The sequence below is a fragment of the Tursiops truncatus genome, chromosome 15 (genome assembly GCF_011762595.2).
Source record: "Tursiops truncatus isolate mTurTru1 chromosome 15, mTurTru1.mat.Y, whole genome shotgun sequence".
NCBI lineage: Eukaryota > Metazoa > Chordata > Mammalia > Artiodactyla > Delphinidae > Tursiops > Tursiops truncatus.
In genome coordinates this window covers 22,312,948-22,329,705 of record NC_047048.1, presented here as the reverse complement: position 1 = coordinate 22,329,705, position 16,758 = coordinate 22,312,948, and the positions used below count along the sequence as shown (strand labels likewise).

Sequence of the window (16,758 nt, the reverse complement as noted above, 5' to 3'; positions counted from 1 at the left end):
TTCCTGAGGTCATTTTCGTCATCTATAAAATGACAATACCCCTCTCCTAGAGTTGTTATGGTGATTAAAGGAGATGATGCAAGTAAAGGCACGTAGCAATGATGCCATCTGTGGAAGTCACTGCCGATGCTGCTTTGCTGACGTACAGACACGGGCTAGAAAATGACAGAGCCTGGCTGGGTCCAACCCTGTGTCTCCTGACCTAATTCCATGCCGACCGAAATCCCATACTGAGAAAAATCAGATGTGTGTGAACTCAGGCTGCGCAGGAAATATGACAATGGCCCACAGCACTTACTTTTTCAGGGCTTTCTTCTTCCGCCTGGTTTAGTGGTTGGGCGACCATCGGCAGCGTCACACTCACCTCCTCAGGGGAATTTCATAGGTGTGACATTACTGGGTCAAAGAGGTGGCACAGTTTTAAGAATTTTGATACCTCTTCCCCAAAAACACCCCAGAGAGATCTTTAAAAATGAGTTTACAATCCCACCACAGTACTCACCCACCCTGAGCACTAACTTTCATCTTTGTCGAAAAGTGAGAAATATCTCATTGTTATTTACTTTGGCAGTTCTTCGATGAAAAGGGACGTTATTATCTTTTCATTTGTTTACTATTATTCTTTTCTGAACTGGCTGTTTGTATCCTTTTCCTTTTTTTCCCCCATAAGAATATGTCTTTTTTTCCCTCTCTTTTCTATAGCTTAAGAAGAAAATAAAAGTTCTTAATATTCTTTTTCTCCATCCTGGATGGTGAATAGCATTTCTGGTTGGTGCACATGAGGCTCTGTCAAAATCCGAGTTTGGGTGTCTCTCAAGGATTAAAGATGGCGCTCCAGGTGGCTCTTGGAGTTGTTTGAGCAGAGATCCTGGACAGGAACATGGGGAGTTTGGGCTGGAGACTATTCATAAGTCTAATAACCACATAATTCTAGTTTCTGTATTTGATGCTTTTACACCTTGAGACTTTGCTGACTTTGGAGGGACTACCCCACAGCAGGCAAACTAACGGCTAGAGATAGCAAGGAATATCTCACGATGTGTACCCTTGCCATCTCTAGGAATATCATATCCCTGAGAGCATGACTTTCCTGTGCACAACTGCCAGTCCAGAGCCCATCCCCCAACCCCTCCTCTATCAGGCTCACACTCAGGGCCACATTTTCCCTGCCCTAATCATCCCAGGGCCAGGTGCCAGACAACTAGGGACAACTCCCAAGTCCCAGAGGCTGCTGAAACTATTCAAACTAGCCAATCCTAAACCTGCTTACCTTGCCTCTTCTGTTCCTTCCTATGGAAACCACAATGAAGGCTACAGTTTCAAATTATAGCTAAAATTTCCCCTTGCTTTCTCTGCCTCCTGACCAAGCCGGTACTTCCCTGTGTGCCCCACCCATGGCGTGGTGTGTACCCTACTCTTGGGATCTGTGAGTATAATAAACTGTCTTTTCGATGACAGTTATCTCATCTGTTGGCCTTGCCACACCTGAATGATAATCAAACCTACATTTTAAAACAATAAGCATCATCCTCACTCAACACAGCTGGATCATCTTGTGAGTTTTATCTAATTGGCTATTTTTCCACTCTTTCTTCTTCCTACCCTCTCCCCAGTCCCACACACTTAATGACATCATGGCATACTTCATTGGAGTAACTAAGCCATGCCTCCTACATCTTCTCCATCTACCTGCCTCTGGACTCATCTCCCACATCCCCTCTCCTGTCATGATGGAGACAATATCTTTCTGCAAAAGGCCTTTCTCTCCCTGTATGCTCTGATGACCTCCCAACAGAGGGTCATCACCTGCACCACCTACCCATACTGTTTACCCCAATCTGAGCCCCTACTTCCTAAGGTCCCAGTTGCATCTGGGGAGCCTGCAGGTAGCACACCCGTTTTCTGGCTTGTGGCCAGTCAGGGGCTCTGTTCCATGTAATTTAGTTCGAGCAGCCCCCGTGGACCCCTCCTGCTTAAAGCCACTGGCAGCCACGTGGCTTTAAGACTGAAGCAGGTGAGCCTCGCATCGTGTCCTGAATACTAATACCTGCCCCTGTCGGGGCAACTGGTTCAGGTGAGTTCCAGGGCCCCAGGCTGTTCCCTGCTTGGTCTGGTTGTGGACACGCTGGGTTTGGGGGAAGAGAGACAGGGACACCGGCTCCGGAGGCACAATCAGCCTTTGTGTTACATGACGGGGTAGAGCGTGGAGAGGCCCAGATGGCGTGTGCAGACCTTGGTCCCTAAAATATTATGCCCTCCTTTTCCCAAGAGAAGGTTTATTATCACCTGACTGAAATGAATGTTACACACCAGCGGCATGAGTCTGAATGACCTCCTAACATGTCTACGTCCTAATCCCCAGAACCTGTGAATGTTACCTTACGTGGCAAAAAGGACTTTGTGGGCATGATTAAGTTCAGTATCTTGAGATGAGGTTACCTGGGCAAGCCCAGTGCTATCTCAGTGGCACTTATGAGAGAGATGCAAGAAGAATTGGAGGAAGTAGGAGACGTGAAGATGGAAGCAAAAGGTCAGAGTTCTTTGAAGAAGGAACCATGAATGCAGGCAGCCACTAGAAGCTAGAAAAACAAGGCAGTACTGTGAGCCTCACGGCTATGGCTTTTTAAAAGATCACTTTAGCATCTTTAGGGAATATGGATTTTGTCTAACGTGTGTGGGGCATGGAGGTGCAGAGTGGCAGTAGAGGGACCAATTAGAAGACTTCTGTGGCTGAGACTGGTGGGTGGAGATGGAGGGCAGTGGGAGGAGTCATGTGTTTAGGTAGAGTTACCTTTATGGTAATAAAAGGAAAGAGGGACCTTGAGGGTTGGCCCAGGATATGACTGTTTAAGTGAGTGGGTCATTTTTGAGATGTGAAAGACTGGGGACAGATCTGGAGTTGAATCTCTTTCTTACTGTGCTAAAATGAAACGTAAAAACATCAGTCCACCTCTTTGAAAGCATCAGCCACCCTCTGGGGACCCCAACTGATGGTGGTGGTGTGCGCATAGTGGTTAAATGCACGGTCTGTGGAGTGAAATTGCCTAGGGTCGTATTTCAAGGGCTTACTAGCTGTGTGATCCTGCCTGGTTGCTTAACGTGTCTTTGCCTCGGTTTCCTCATCCGTAAAATGGGGATGATGAAACCTAGCTCCCAGTGAGGTTGTGAGAACGAAGCAAATGCCCACCATGTTGTAAACACTCATTAAATGTTGCTCTTATGGCTTCCCTTGCAGCCCTATGTGAACTCCAGGCCAAACAACTCTTCTAAGGCAGCACCAGCCAGGAAAAAGAGGTAATGAATAAAACAGGGCCAAAGACATTGAGGGGCTTTTATTATCCAGCCTCCACCCACCTACCACAATTATATATAATTTTATTTGGAGTAGATCCACTCACAAAATGATGCCAGGACCTGGGAAATGGGCACGCTCTCTCCTGGTTTTGGAGAGGCTACAGTTCTTCCTTCACTCTTGGCTTCTTCTCCTGTCCTGGAGGTCCCTCTGGCTCAGCTACCTTTTCCTCCTCCTCAGCCATTTCTTTCTGCCCAGCTGGCCCTTCCCGCTTGGTCAAGTTCTCCAGCTCAGGCAACTTCTGTTCTGGTAGCTCTTTCTTCGTAAAAGGTACCTCCTTTTCCTCAACTAATACCTCCTTTTCTGTCACTTCACTTTGCTCAACAGACAGTAGCTATTCAAGAAAAGAAGAGTGGGAGGGACAGAGGGAAGAAGGTGGAAAAAGAAACAAGAGGCAAGAATTATGTGATAATTATTGTAATTGCCAAGCTGCCTTTCTCTGCTCTGTGCCCACAGTGGCGGCTGTCCCAGGCCTGGCTACTGAGATCCATTCCCGGACATTTGCTAGGACTAAAGAGTAGGTACTTTCTTTCCAAGCTGAGAGGGTGTTAGCTGAGAACTGTGGAGCAGTCATTGCCCCTCTGTGGGGAAATGCCTACTTGGGAATGAAGCCAACACAGAGGAAAACAGAGATGGGGAGACAGAAAACAACTCTGAGCTTCAGGGTCCACCCACATCTGACGTTCTCCCAGTTACAGGGGATAAATTCCCATTGCTGCTTACGCCAAAGAGTACTGTGGTTTCTGACATCTGCAACTGAAAGGGTCCTAACTAATACAGATGACACCTTCCAGCAGATGGCCTCACTGAGGCATGAACAGAATTAGGAGAGAATGGAGATTGTAGAATGATGGCGGAGGGCAAGAGCCCGCCAAGACATGAGGTTACCCAGTCAGGAACAGTGGACCCAGGGAAGCAGCCTTAGGAGCTGTGTGAGACTTCAGAGAGTTTGCCCTTCTCAGTGTTTCTCAACTCCACCTTTCTGGTAGTAGGTGTCCTTGAAATAAAGTCATCCTCCATTCTCTCCAAAGTGCACAAGATTATGGAAATCTTGGTACCCTCTTTCCTAGTCCATTGAGTTCCTGATGGTTCTGTGTGGGACACAATAATCTAGGGTACTGCTGTTTCGCCTTACCTCATCTTCGTCCTCTGTCTGGATCTCGATTTGACTTTCCAGGAAGTCAGAAAAGCCCTTCAGGGTATGTTCGCCCTTATATAGTACAGCCTAGGAAGAAAATGGAGCAGGGTCGAAATGGTAGCCCCTTCTTGCAAAATACTCAGGGATTGCTGCACAGGGAAATCCAGAGTCAAATTCCTAACAACCTAAGTGCAGTAAGCAAGTTCCTTAACTGCTCTGAGCCTCCATGACCGTGGTTCTAACATAAGCATAATGAAACGTCCTCCATCACAGGGCTGCGATGCAGTGGTTCAGAGCAAGAATTTTGGAGCCACGCTATTGGGGCTCAACCCCTGGCTTCATCACTTAGCAGTGTAGTCTGGTGGCTTCACCTCTCTATGACTCAGTTTCCTTAACTGTAATATGAAGATAATAACAGTCCCTACCTCATGGTGCTGTTATAAGGATTTAATGAGTTACTATACGAAAAGCCCTTAAAACAATGCCCGACTTATAGCCTGCACTATATATATTTGCTATTATTATTATTACTAAAGAATGAGGAGAGTTATTTTACGAAGTGTCTGGCCTCTGTTCTTGCTTAGCCATCACTAGCTTCCTTTCCTCTTGCAGTCTTTAAGAAGATTAGGAAACTGCTTACTGCCCTCTGGCTGTCCAAACTCCTTTTCAGATAACTGAAGATCTGTGCCAGGTCCACCCTTTCAATCTAGGCACGTACATCTTTTGCAGCAGGAGGATGACATCTCTTTCACCTTTCTGCGGCCGGCCTTCTGCCTATGCCCTTGTTCATGTTATACTTCCTACCTATACTTCACACCCTTCTGATTTAAACCCCCACCGTTCTTCAAAGTCTCATGGCTGCATGAAGACTTCCAGCCACATCTGTCCTCCAGTATGTGCCCTATCCAATTCCAGTTGCATTTGGAGATGAGCCCATATCCTGACTTTTCCTCCACACTCAGTTATACTCTTCTTAGGAGCAGGGACTTTGGCTTGTGATTCTTTGATTGACAGTCTTCCCCACATGCCAAAGCAGCATGAAGAATGTGTCGCATGAACACTGGTGATGTTCGATGACTCTAATACCAAAGTGTAAAATACTTAATTGTCTCTATTATGCATTCTTTCTTCTTCGGATAGCACTCCACCCCCAATACTCACACGGTGACTCCCCCGACCTATTCCATATAGTCTGAATCAGGCTCAGCCCTAATACCATAGGGAACCACTTGACCTAGGCCTGACCATCAAAACACCCACATCGCCTTGACCACAATGACTGGGTCAGGGGGGACCCAATCAGACTGAGTCTTGGGACTTTTGTGAAAGCTAATGGAAAACACTCTCTAACTTGAATATGAGAAGATAGTAAGGGCTGGAGCTGAGAATGAAGCTGATTTGGTACAAGGCAGAGCTGGAGACAGGCGGAGACTGAGTCCACGACAATAATGTAACATTTCCAGTTATGTGACTCCCAAGAGCCCCTCACTTGTTGAGAGTCAGCGGGGAAGAGCCTGAAGATGGGGTACCGGTCCAGGTGCGTCAGCTGAACGTCATTTGCTGTGATGTCGATCTTGGCGATGGTGACTGTGGAGTGGTTTTGATACTTTCTACCCAGCTCTTCTAACACTGGGAACAGCGCTCTGCACTTTGGGGACCAGGGTGCATCTGGAAGAGAAGGGCCGTCACTCAGGCTCACACTAATAAAGACCCTGAAAGCCACACTCCCACGTAGACACGGTCACTGCGTTCCACTAATGGTCTGTTGCCATGCAAATTGCAGCCCCCTCTCTTCTAATAGTATGTTAGGTTACTTTACATTTCAACCATAGTACCTTATCATCATGAACTAAATTAGAAAAACATAATAACCTAGCCCCCTTCCATTCAGACACTAAAACTTTTCACATGTTGGGACATTTTCTACTGTTCTCTGAAAATTTTCCTTTCCACTCCAGCTGAAGAGGAAAACCAAGAAAAACATTTATGATAGATGATTCCTCATGTTCTGCCAGAAGGGGTGTGTGTGTGTGTGTGTGTGTGTGTGTGTGTGTGTGTGTGTGTGTGTGTGTGTGTGTGTGTGTGTGTGTGTGTGTGTGTGTCTGAGATAGCATGAGAGTTTTCCAACAGAGGTTAAGCTCACAGCTCAAGGTCACTTAGCTAATTAAGCAGAGGAAGTGGGGTTTGCAGACAGGTTGTTTTGAGCTGTGACCATGGTATCACACTGCCTTTCAGTCCGGTGGAGGAGAACGCACCCAGGAAGTGAACATGAGGTTGTGACAGGTACAACTACCCCCGGGAAGGGGACACTGGACTTCCCCCTTGAGCTCTTGTGTGTGGCCCAGTCACGGGGACCTATGGAGAAAAATCTGGGACCAGCTCCAACGTGGAAGGGAAACAACCTTGCCTGCCTGTTCCATTAAAATTGCTGGCTCTGTGGGAGGCGTGGCGTCAAAGGCCCCGGTTATTACATTTGGATGCTCAGCCCATTTACACACCAAGGGCTTCTGTGACCATCTGCTCTCCCAGCTGAATCCCCGAATCTCCCTGGGAGCCCAATGGGCCCTAGGTTGGAACACGAGGGGGCCTAATGGCGGCGGTCCCAGGGAGCCAATCTGACAGCCCTGCTTCCAAGAAAATGAAGCTGCTTTTGCTTTTTACCAGAACTAAGTGGGCATTCTCACGACTCCCAGTGTCCGTGAGTACAGAGAGTCCTCCCTAGCCTCTCACTTAAAGGCAGCAGGTCATGGTAATTCAGCCATGCAGACTTTAAACACCTGGCTCTGTGGATGAACGTCCATTTTAATGAGATTTTGAAAGGCCTGCGTGATGTAATCCAGCCCTTGTTTCACCCTCCAGGCAATGATGGCATCGGAGCCGGATTTGAACTTTTTGCCTTGCCATTTACTTGCTATGTGACCTGGGGTAAGGTAATTAACTTCCCTGAGGCTTGGTTCCCTGATCTGTATCATGGGGAAATCCACTGGACCTTCCTAAGAGGCTTGTTTAGAGGAGGAAATGAGAGCAGGTGTATAAACTGCAAACTCATAAGTGCACAATAGATGGTAGCTCCTCCTGTTAAGTAAAAGAGATGTCTGAAGTCACTGCATTACCACCCTTCTCTGTGTCTCAGGGTGGAAGAGAAGGTCCCTGGCTTTGGCTCTCACATGCAAATCAGAAACAGTGAGGGAAGGGCAGTAGTTCCTGGCTGAGCACTGGAAATAATTATAACAACAGGGAAAATAATAGCAATAATACCTGTCCTTTATCAAATGCATACAAGATGCCAGACACTGTTGCAAGTCTTTTACATGCATGATGTGGGTTTTCAGTTTGGCTGCACCAACTCAGGTATGTTAAGTGTGGGCCATCTGAGAAGTTACTTAACTTACACTGGTCACTGGTACAGCAGTTACTAGAGTAGGCACTGGATTCAGGCTGACTAGGTTCCAATCCCTTACTTTGAAGTTCACATACTAGCTGCCTGACTCTAGTAAAGTTTCTTTACTTCCCTGGGACTCTGTTTACTCATCTGTAAGGTGGGAGCAATAAAGTAGCCACTTTCAAAAGTAAGGTGTGAGGGTTAAATGAGATACACAGGCCTGGTTTATCTAGCATTCAATCAGCCATCAGCATTACTGTTGTTACAAACAGGAGCAGGCCTGATTATGAGAAGGTATTCCACACATTCCAAGAATTTGATTTGGGGGGAGAGTTGCTTTGTAGCTGATAGCATCTTTTTTTTTTTAACATCTTTATTGGAGTATAATTGCTTTACAATGGTGTGTTAGTTTCTGCTTTATAACACAGTGAATCAGCTATACATACACATATATCCCCATATCTCCTCCCTCTTGGGTCTCCCTCCCACCCTCCCTATCCCAGCACTCTAGGGGGACCCAAAGCACCGAGCTGATCTCCCTGTGCTTACGTAGCTGCTTCCCATGGAATTTAAAAAAAAAAAAAAAAATGGTTCTGAAGAACCTAGGGGCAGGACAGGAATAAAGACACTGATAGCATCTTGATCCAAACTCTTTGGATGTCTGAAGATCATTCTTGGCATGGTGCTTTGATAGGTTTTGGAGATTCTGGTACCCAAGAATTCAGGAGCTATACTGAAAAGTAATGTTGAAGCCACTGCCTCCAATGGCCTCTGCAGAGATACTTACAGAACATCACAAATACGTCCCTTTCCTTGTCAAAGACAATGACATTGAAGTTCTTCCCAACAAGCTGCTTAACCGGCCCCTGGTCCCAATATTTTGGAATTTCTTCACTGGCTTGATGTTTCTAGAAAGCAAATTTGAGAGATTTTAACGGTCTCCAGAAAGGGATTGGCATTTGGGGCTCCCCACCCTGACTGGAAACAATGGTAGACTTTCTCCTGTTCTTACAACTGCCTTGGGAAAGAGTTGGAAATGCTGAGATAGATCATGAGCTAGATGTGCAGCCTAGATTGTCCGGGGCACTGGAATCAGAGGGCTGATGAGGCGGCAGGGCTCCAAACCGGGGTGGATTCTAGCATTTCAAATACATGATTGTTAGAATTCTTAGATGAGGGTGCGTTTCACATCATTAACAACTAAACTAGTTTGTGTCCCTTCTCCCAAAAATATAGCCACCCCCAGCTACCCCAAGAATCACACTAAGATCATTTTATGTGACCTATAAAATATTTGTCACACTTCGTTTCTTGACACCTTCTCCAAGCTCATTGCCATTCTTCCCTTGCTTGCTTTCTTCAGCCATGCTGGTTTGTTCACCCAAAGGGCTAGCCTTCCACCCACTTCCTCATACCCACACTCCCTTCTCTATCAGATTTATCTCTAACTCAGATTTATCTTGCAGAATGATCTCAGAGGAGGACTTCCCTGACTCTACCCCAGACAAGGTCAGGCCCTGCTTTCATAAATTCTCATAATACTTGGTACTTTTCCTGCATCACTTATTTATCATTTACATTTATTTTTCTGGTTATTTGATTAATGTATCACTATCTCAATGAATGGAAAGTCACAAGGGACTTTTTCTTCCCCCATCATTAAGTACAATTGAGTACCAGCACACCATGAGACCTCAGTCAATGTTCTGTGAATGAATGAAAGAATGAACCCAGCTCTTGCTTCTCTTTGAAGAAAGTGGTGAAAATCTCAGAACATATATTTTTCTCTGCAACCATTATTTTCTGAATATCTCTTGAATTCACACCCTCATCTCTGCCTGCACTGCTGCTACCCTTGGCCAGGTAGCTTGCATCTCTCGTCTAGGTCACTGTGATAGCCTCCTGCTGTTCTCTCTGCATTTCCTCCTAACCCTCACCACACCTTTATTCTCCTACAAGTGGATTCTACCTTCACCAGACAAATCTGGCTTCCCACTGCTCTTAGGCTACCAAATCCTTAATATGCTTACAAGTCCTTGCTGTCTGGCCTTTGCCCAGCTCACCAGCCTCGTCTCCCACTATAGCTTCCCTCATCCCCACCCCAATCTCTGGAAAGGACCTGAAAATTCTTTGTGAGGGAGCGTAAAAAGTGTGGGGACTGGATATGAGAGACGGGGAATGGAGAATTAGAAATGGGCCAGATCAGGCACGTGACATATTATAGGTCATGCGAAGGATGCCCGTCCTCATTCCAAGAACACAAGAGGATGTGCTGGCCCTTGAGAGGAAGATAGACGCCTCCTGAGATATAACCAGAGGGAGAGAAAGAGGATAGGCAGAGCTCCAGGGAGGTTTGTAGATGTGGTGATAGAAAATGAGGGGCTCCTGTCTGAAGCCTTCTGTTTTCTTAATGATATATGATTACAGTACTCAGTTCAGACTGCAAGTAGGAATGGGGTTGGAGGAGAAACAGACTCCGAGATTAAGAGAATGAACAAAGAGAAATTTATATAGAAATGTCAGGGCATTTCTAAGAGCCAACAGGATATTTGGTTTGTGATTCCAGGAAGCCAGGCTGCCTCGTGGTGAGGTCCTTTTTCTCCAGGATTGGTCTGGAAGCAGTAGGGAAGTTAAGTTTGGGTTCAACAGGAGTGGTGATTTTGCCTGGTAAATACTACAGGGTGTAGAGGAGGTGGAAGGTGGAAGGGATTGAAGAGTTAAGGGAATCATCATCAGAGCGGTGAACCGTGGAATCCAAGTTCATGAAGGAGGGCAATAAAGGGATGGTGAAACAGGATCAGGAGACTGGAGGCCATGAAAAGGGTTAGGGATTGTAGCAATGTGGCTACTAGAGAAAGGAACTAAGAGGACGGGAAGTGTGAAATCAGGCTTGCAGAGGGGCTGCCACCTCTAGAGTATGGCCATAAGAGCAGGTGGCTGAGAGGGCATGGACACACCATTACCGGAGAGAAGACCAGGGCTTTGGATACTGACATCTCTGTAAATGAGGGCAGAGTAGGGGTCGAGGGCAGGTCTGGGACGAGGAGCTTAAGTCCTCAGAGAGCGAAAGGGAAGCGATCAGAACAGCAACGGGAATCAGGAGCAGGTGGCCTAAAGTCCAAAGGCGTGGAATCCAAAGAATCTGGACTTTCTGAAGGCAGAGGAGGAGAAATGGTTTGGAAGTGGCATGGAGGACACCAACCTTACCAACTGGCCTGTGATAATGTTGTCCGTTAGACAAAAACCAGCTTTCATCAGAGAAGGCTGAGGGGAAGCAGTGTCTGTGGGGGGATGGACAGAAGGTAGTGGGAGCCCTCCAAGGTAAGGTGACCATACATTCTGGTTTGCCTGGAGAGTCCCAATTTATTCCTGCCATTTCAGAACACTTTTTAAAATTGCTTCCATTACTCTCAAAAGTGTCCCCATTTGGAAAATAAATAATATGGTCACCTAACTCAGAAGGACATAACTCAGCAGGGTGGTTGAGGATATAGCAAGAGCTAAATAAACAGCAGGTGGTTATGTCATGGGGCTACATAGTGTTATGTAGCCATCCTTTTGCAGCCGCTCCTCCCTGGTCCCTAAAGCCTTTGAGGTTAAACCCTGACTGCTTCATACATGAAGCAGTCTTCCACCCCATCTTCTCCCCCAAGCAAGCATCTACCCTGGGGCCAAGTAAATCTTTCACATTAGAGTCTGAAAGAAGGAGAAGAACCTACTTTCAGAGGATGCCAGCCCTGGGAGTGCCTGCATTTCATTTGGAGATTCCTACAAAGAAAATGCCTTTACTTTAAGAATAAAGAATTAATGGTGGAATTATAAGGTCAGGACAGATCAAAGGTTAAATTGATTCGAGGTGGGGAGATGGGGGTATTTCCTCACAAGAACCATGAGGTTGACCTTTCTTCTGCCTCCCCATTCAGATGACTAAAGCCATCAGAACTACAGAAGAAGAATTATTTTGAGGCTCTGGATAAACCTTGTCCGAGGGTGAGCTTACCTTGGCCTTCCTATTCAGGAAGCTCTGGCCGAATTTCTTGAGGTTTTCATAGGTTATTTCCTCGAAAGGCATTTTGTACCTTGCATCAGAGCTTAAGTTTAGGATTTGGACACATGGGATATCAGCCTCTGCGATCCGGAAGTATTCCAAGACACGTCCATTTCTGGGCTCGTCTGCATCCACAAGGATGAAAAGGATCTGCCAAACCAAACGAAACCTGTGTCTCTCTGGATCGGAGGCATGAAAAAGGTAACGACCCCCTTACCGAGGGAGAGAAACTGTTGGGAATCTGTTTGTTGGGGGGGGGGGGGCACTAATGGAAAGCAAATAGCACAGTCTATGGAGCACTTCTGAAAGCCAGGACAAAAGCTCCTTTTCATCAGGCAGGTGCAGCCCTGTGTCTCGCTGCACAGACAGGCATCAGCTGTCGTCCTGGTTTCACCATCCTTGTGCAGGACACCATTCACACAACCGCAGGAAGTCAGGAGGTCCTGAGCTTTCATCCCAGTTCCTTGGGCAAAACAGTAACTTCCCCTCTCTGTGCCTCAGTTACGTTTTCTGTAAAGTGGTGATTGTAATAGTACCCACATTATAGGGTTGCTGTGAGAATGAAACAGGACGCTGTGTATAAAAGGCTTAGTTCAGTGACTGGGCGGTATAAAATGCTCGGAACGTTTCACCTCATTATTATTCTAAATTATTCTTCTATCTAGGAAACCCACGACCTCATTCAATCATGCATTCAACACCTATTTGTGGAGTGGCTACTAGGCATTTTGCTAAGCACTGGGGATATAAGGCAGACAAAATCCATGCCCTCATGGAACTCATGTTCTAGTGGAGAAGACAGGCAAGAAATGAGTAAAGAAATTAGTGAATCAGATAGCAATGAGTGAGTGCCAACCAGATGATGGAACAGGGCACTGTGAGAGAGTGGCTGTACAGATGGGGTGAGATACAGGCTCAGTATTAGGTAGGAAGGCCAGGAGGAGTATCTGAGGAGGTGACATTTGAGCTGGGACCTGGGTGATGAGTAACAAGTCAGGGGAACATTTATTTAGGCAGTGGAAACTGCCACTGAAAAGGCCTGGGTGTGGGGAGGGGAGACACATAGAACGTTATAGAATAGAGAGACAAGGCCAGTGTGGCTGCAGTGCCAGAGAGAGTCATGGAAGATGGTGAGAGATGAGCTCAGAGCTCCAGTAAGGAGCCAGGCATTAATCTGAATGAGACGGGAGGTCACTGAGGATAAAAGCCAGAGTGTGACATGGTGATAATTTTTAAAAGACCACTCTGGTTGTAGAGAAGAAACAAGCATGGAAGAAGGAGACCAGTCAGAGTCTCCTGCAGACCCTGGATTTGGATACTCTCAGGTCATTCATCTGTCAAAATATTAAGAGCCCTACTATGTGCCAGACACTCTTCCAGGTGCTAGGGAGATTGTGAAAAACAAAGCAGACATATTAAAACCAACCACGTATACTTTCAATAAACATTTGTTAGAGGTGAACAAGATAAGATATGGGGGTATGACCTGTTGGAATAATATTCATCCAACTGTTTATCTTTGGCACGAAAATGGAGCACGATCAATAAATGGCATTCTAGAAGTTTGCTAACTGGGGTAAAGGCAATCTACAACCTAAACCCATGATATATGCCAAAATAAGTTCCATCTAGATTAAAGAGTTAAATTTAAAAAAATAATCTAGAAGAATTATGGCTAAGCATTGACTATTATAATAGAAATAGCGTGGAAGCAATCAGATTGTAATCAATTTAATTACATCAAAATTCTTAAAGTTTAAAATTGAATAAACCAGGAAACGTATTTACAAGAGGTGTTTCTGTAATTAGAATAACTTTCCTGGAGAAAAATGAGGTGGGATGTAGCAGACGTTAAATATGCTCGTGCCTAGTGGCTTTATTCTGTATTTATTTGGGGTTTCACAGTTTTTAATTGTTTTGCTTAAATTTCAGAAGAATTTTCTTCAAGAGAAAGAGAACCTACCATTACCTTACTTCTTATAAAAATAAAGAGAAAAGTGAAGTAAATAGCCCCCAGAGTCCAGATGGTGCTAACTCTATAAATATAGGTATAATACTTAGGAAAAACTGATGTGTTTCTTTTTTTTGAAGATTTTTTTTGATGTGGACCATTTTTAAAGTCTTTATTGAATTTGTTACAATATTGCTTCTGTTTTATGTTTTGGTTTTTTGGCCCAGAGGCATGTGGGATCTTAGCTCCCCGACCAGGGATCAAACCCGCACCTCCTGCACTGGAAGGCGAAGTCTTAACCACTGGACCCCCAGGGAAGACCCCTGAAGTGTTTCTAATGATAATAATAACCAAAAAAATAAGCACTGTTTATTGTACATTTGCTCATTGCTTTACATATAGCACTTCTAATTCTTGCTATAACTCCCCATTTTACACGGGAGGTGACTGAGACTGAGAGGTTAAACTCATCTAAGACAAAATCACTTATAAGAGGAAGAGAATTTGAACCCAGGTCTGTTGATGCTGAAGCCTGAACTTCAGCAACTGCTTGTCTGTGCTGCTTCTCACCTTCAGGCTTTTCACACTCCTTGACCTCAGGCAGGAGTGGTCTTTCCTTCCCCTCACCTCCAAGCCAAATGCTAGCCACACTGCAGTCACCCACTCTTAGTGGAGCATGGTCCATTGAAAAAGCAGCCAGACCAGTCATGTTCCCATAGTAGACTTCTCAAAATGATGAGGGAAGAAGGAGCAAAGGTTTGGTGAGAAAGAAAGAGACACTGGGCAGGAAGAAGAATGCAAATCAGGGGATTGGTATGCAAATGAATACACCAATCCTCCCTGGATTAATTTATAATCGGTAAGGCAGATGGATCGCATTAGGGTCTACAGGTCTTGGATTCCTAAATAAAGAGCCCCAAGGAGCAGTGGCAACTTCCGCAAACCTTGTTTTGGAATTCCTTCGATGCCAATTTATAATGCTGCATTGTCATACGAAATGACTTGGAGCTTTTGGAGACGAAGAGCAACATGTGATTCAGGATGTGCAATTCATAAATCAGATCCTTATTCTGAAATTAAAAGGAAAACAGGTCATTCCTTGCACACAGCTGCCCCTGCTACCCTTCTCCCGGGACCCTTTGCTCACTGACCTCAGTGTTGTATTCAATAACAAAATCTGTGAGGTGCTGTTTTATAAGTTGATTGAGGATATGTTTGTTGGCATTGTCATCGATAAGCTCCTGGCGGTTCACGATTTTTCCCTTGGACAAACGAAGAAAACCATTAGAGGGCAGTAGCATCCATGATGTAGGCACTTAACAAATGTAATAGCACAATCTTCCCCTTGGATAAAAGGAAAACACCATGGTAACAGGTGTAATACATAATCTAGATGCTTAATAAATATGGATGGCTGGGAGATTAGCCTGAGGGTGGAATACGGGTATGTGGAAGCCATGAAATCCTCCAGCCTACAGACACAGGGAGGATACTTGACGGACGGCACCAGCGGTCTTGCTCTGAAATCCATCAACGTATTTGTGCCGTTGCTGAGCAGTTTCTCACACGCTGCTCCTAACCAATGAATTTGTCAGGGATACTAAGGCAAGCCCATTTCTGGGAGATACAGGGCTTCTCTTATAGGGGACTTTGATGAACTTTCTTAGAAGTACGCTGCAGTCAAGGACTCTTCCATCCCACCTTCCTTCCTTCCAAAGGGTCAGATCTATTGGTACCTCATGGTCTGATAAGTTTCCCCCAGCTCCCTCTCTATTTTCCTTCAAAGGCCTTTCCCCTAGTCTTTTGCATGATTAATCCTGCCTGATGACTGCTTCTCAGAAGGACCTGGATTAGCACAGGAAATGACATAATTCTCTGTAGCCCAGGATCAAAGTCTGTGGGGGAAGGAGAAAGCAGCAGCTATCTCCTTATTTCTCTCTCCTCCATCTCCTTCTCTTCATCTATGCCAATCCCACCCTCTAGTCCAAACCTAATCCTCAGACTCCTGCAAACGTCTCCTAATGGTCTTCCAATTTCTCCCCCTGCTTCCCTTCCATCTATCTCCTACACTTCAGCCAGAGTGATGTTGTTAAAATGCAACTCTTGCTTAAACACTTCATAGGCCCTATTGTCCCCTGGATAAAGCCTATACTCTTTCCTGGCCGTAACAAGAGTTTAATAATCCTAATTAGACTTATGGAGAGCTCATGTTATACCAGCCACGGTTCTAAATATGTTATACGTATTAACTCATTTAATCTTCATAACATCTCATTGTGCTATATACTATTATTTTGCCCATTTTACAGTTGAGGAAATTGAGGCACAGAGAAGTGAAGTGACTTGCCCAGGGTTGCTAAGGTAGTAAGAGGTGAAGCCAAGATTCCAAGCCAGGCAATCTGAATCTAGTGCCCATGTTCTTGACCATTAACAGAGACCAAATCTCTCCTAAATGCATTTCCAAGTTTGCTATTTGGTTTTTGATTTTGTGATTGGGTTTATTCTGCAGAATTTTAAAATTTTTGTATGATCCAAAGTTATCAGTATTTCTTTTCGTACTTTCTGGGGTTTCTGTCATGCTTTATAAAGGGGCTTTCCCCCTCCCTCCAAGGTTAGAAAGCAGTCTCTCCCATGGCATCTTCTGGTCTTTCCACAGTTTTATTGTTATATTTTTAAATCAGGGATCAATCTGGAATTTAATTTGGTGGAAGGAGTGATATATAGATTTAGCTTTAGTTTTCTTCTTTCAAATGGCTACCCAATGCTAGTCATTGAATAACATGACTAGCATATTGTATACTATTTTCCTTACTGGTCTAAAATATCATCTTTATCATATACTAAATTTCCATATGCATTTGGATCTATTTCTGGACTCTATGTTCAT

General features: G+C 45.1%; 1 protein-coding gene across 1 annotated transcript in view; it reads right to left on the bottom strand.

The window, feature by feature from the left end:
* Positions 1–3,421: 3,421 nt before the first annotated feature.
* Positions 3,422–16,758, bottom strand: part of PDILT (protein disulfide isomerase like, testis expressed) — a 36,887-nt gene continuing 23,550 nt past the window's right edge. The window contains exons 5-11 of the mRNA XM_033841033.1: positions 15,023–15,133; positions 14,816–14,941; positions 11,873–12,070; positions 8,660–8,780; positions 5,980–6,158; positions 4,488–4,577; positions 3,422–3,686 (exon numbers count right to left, since the gene is read on the bottom strand). Of these exons, the coding sequence (XP_033696924.1) occupies positions 3,453–3,686; positions 4,488–4,577; positions 5,980–6,158; positions 8,660–8,780; positions 11,873–12,070; positions 14,816–14,941; positions 15,023–15,133 (1,059 nt within the window). The 3' untranslated portion in view covers positions 3,422–3,452. The remainder of the gene's footprint in view (positions 3,687–4,487; positions 4,578–5,979; positions 6,159–8,659; positions 8,781–11,872; positions 12,071–14,815; positions 14,942–15,022; positions 15,134–16,758) is intronic.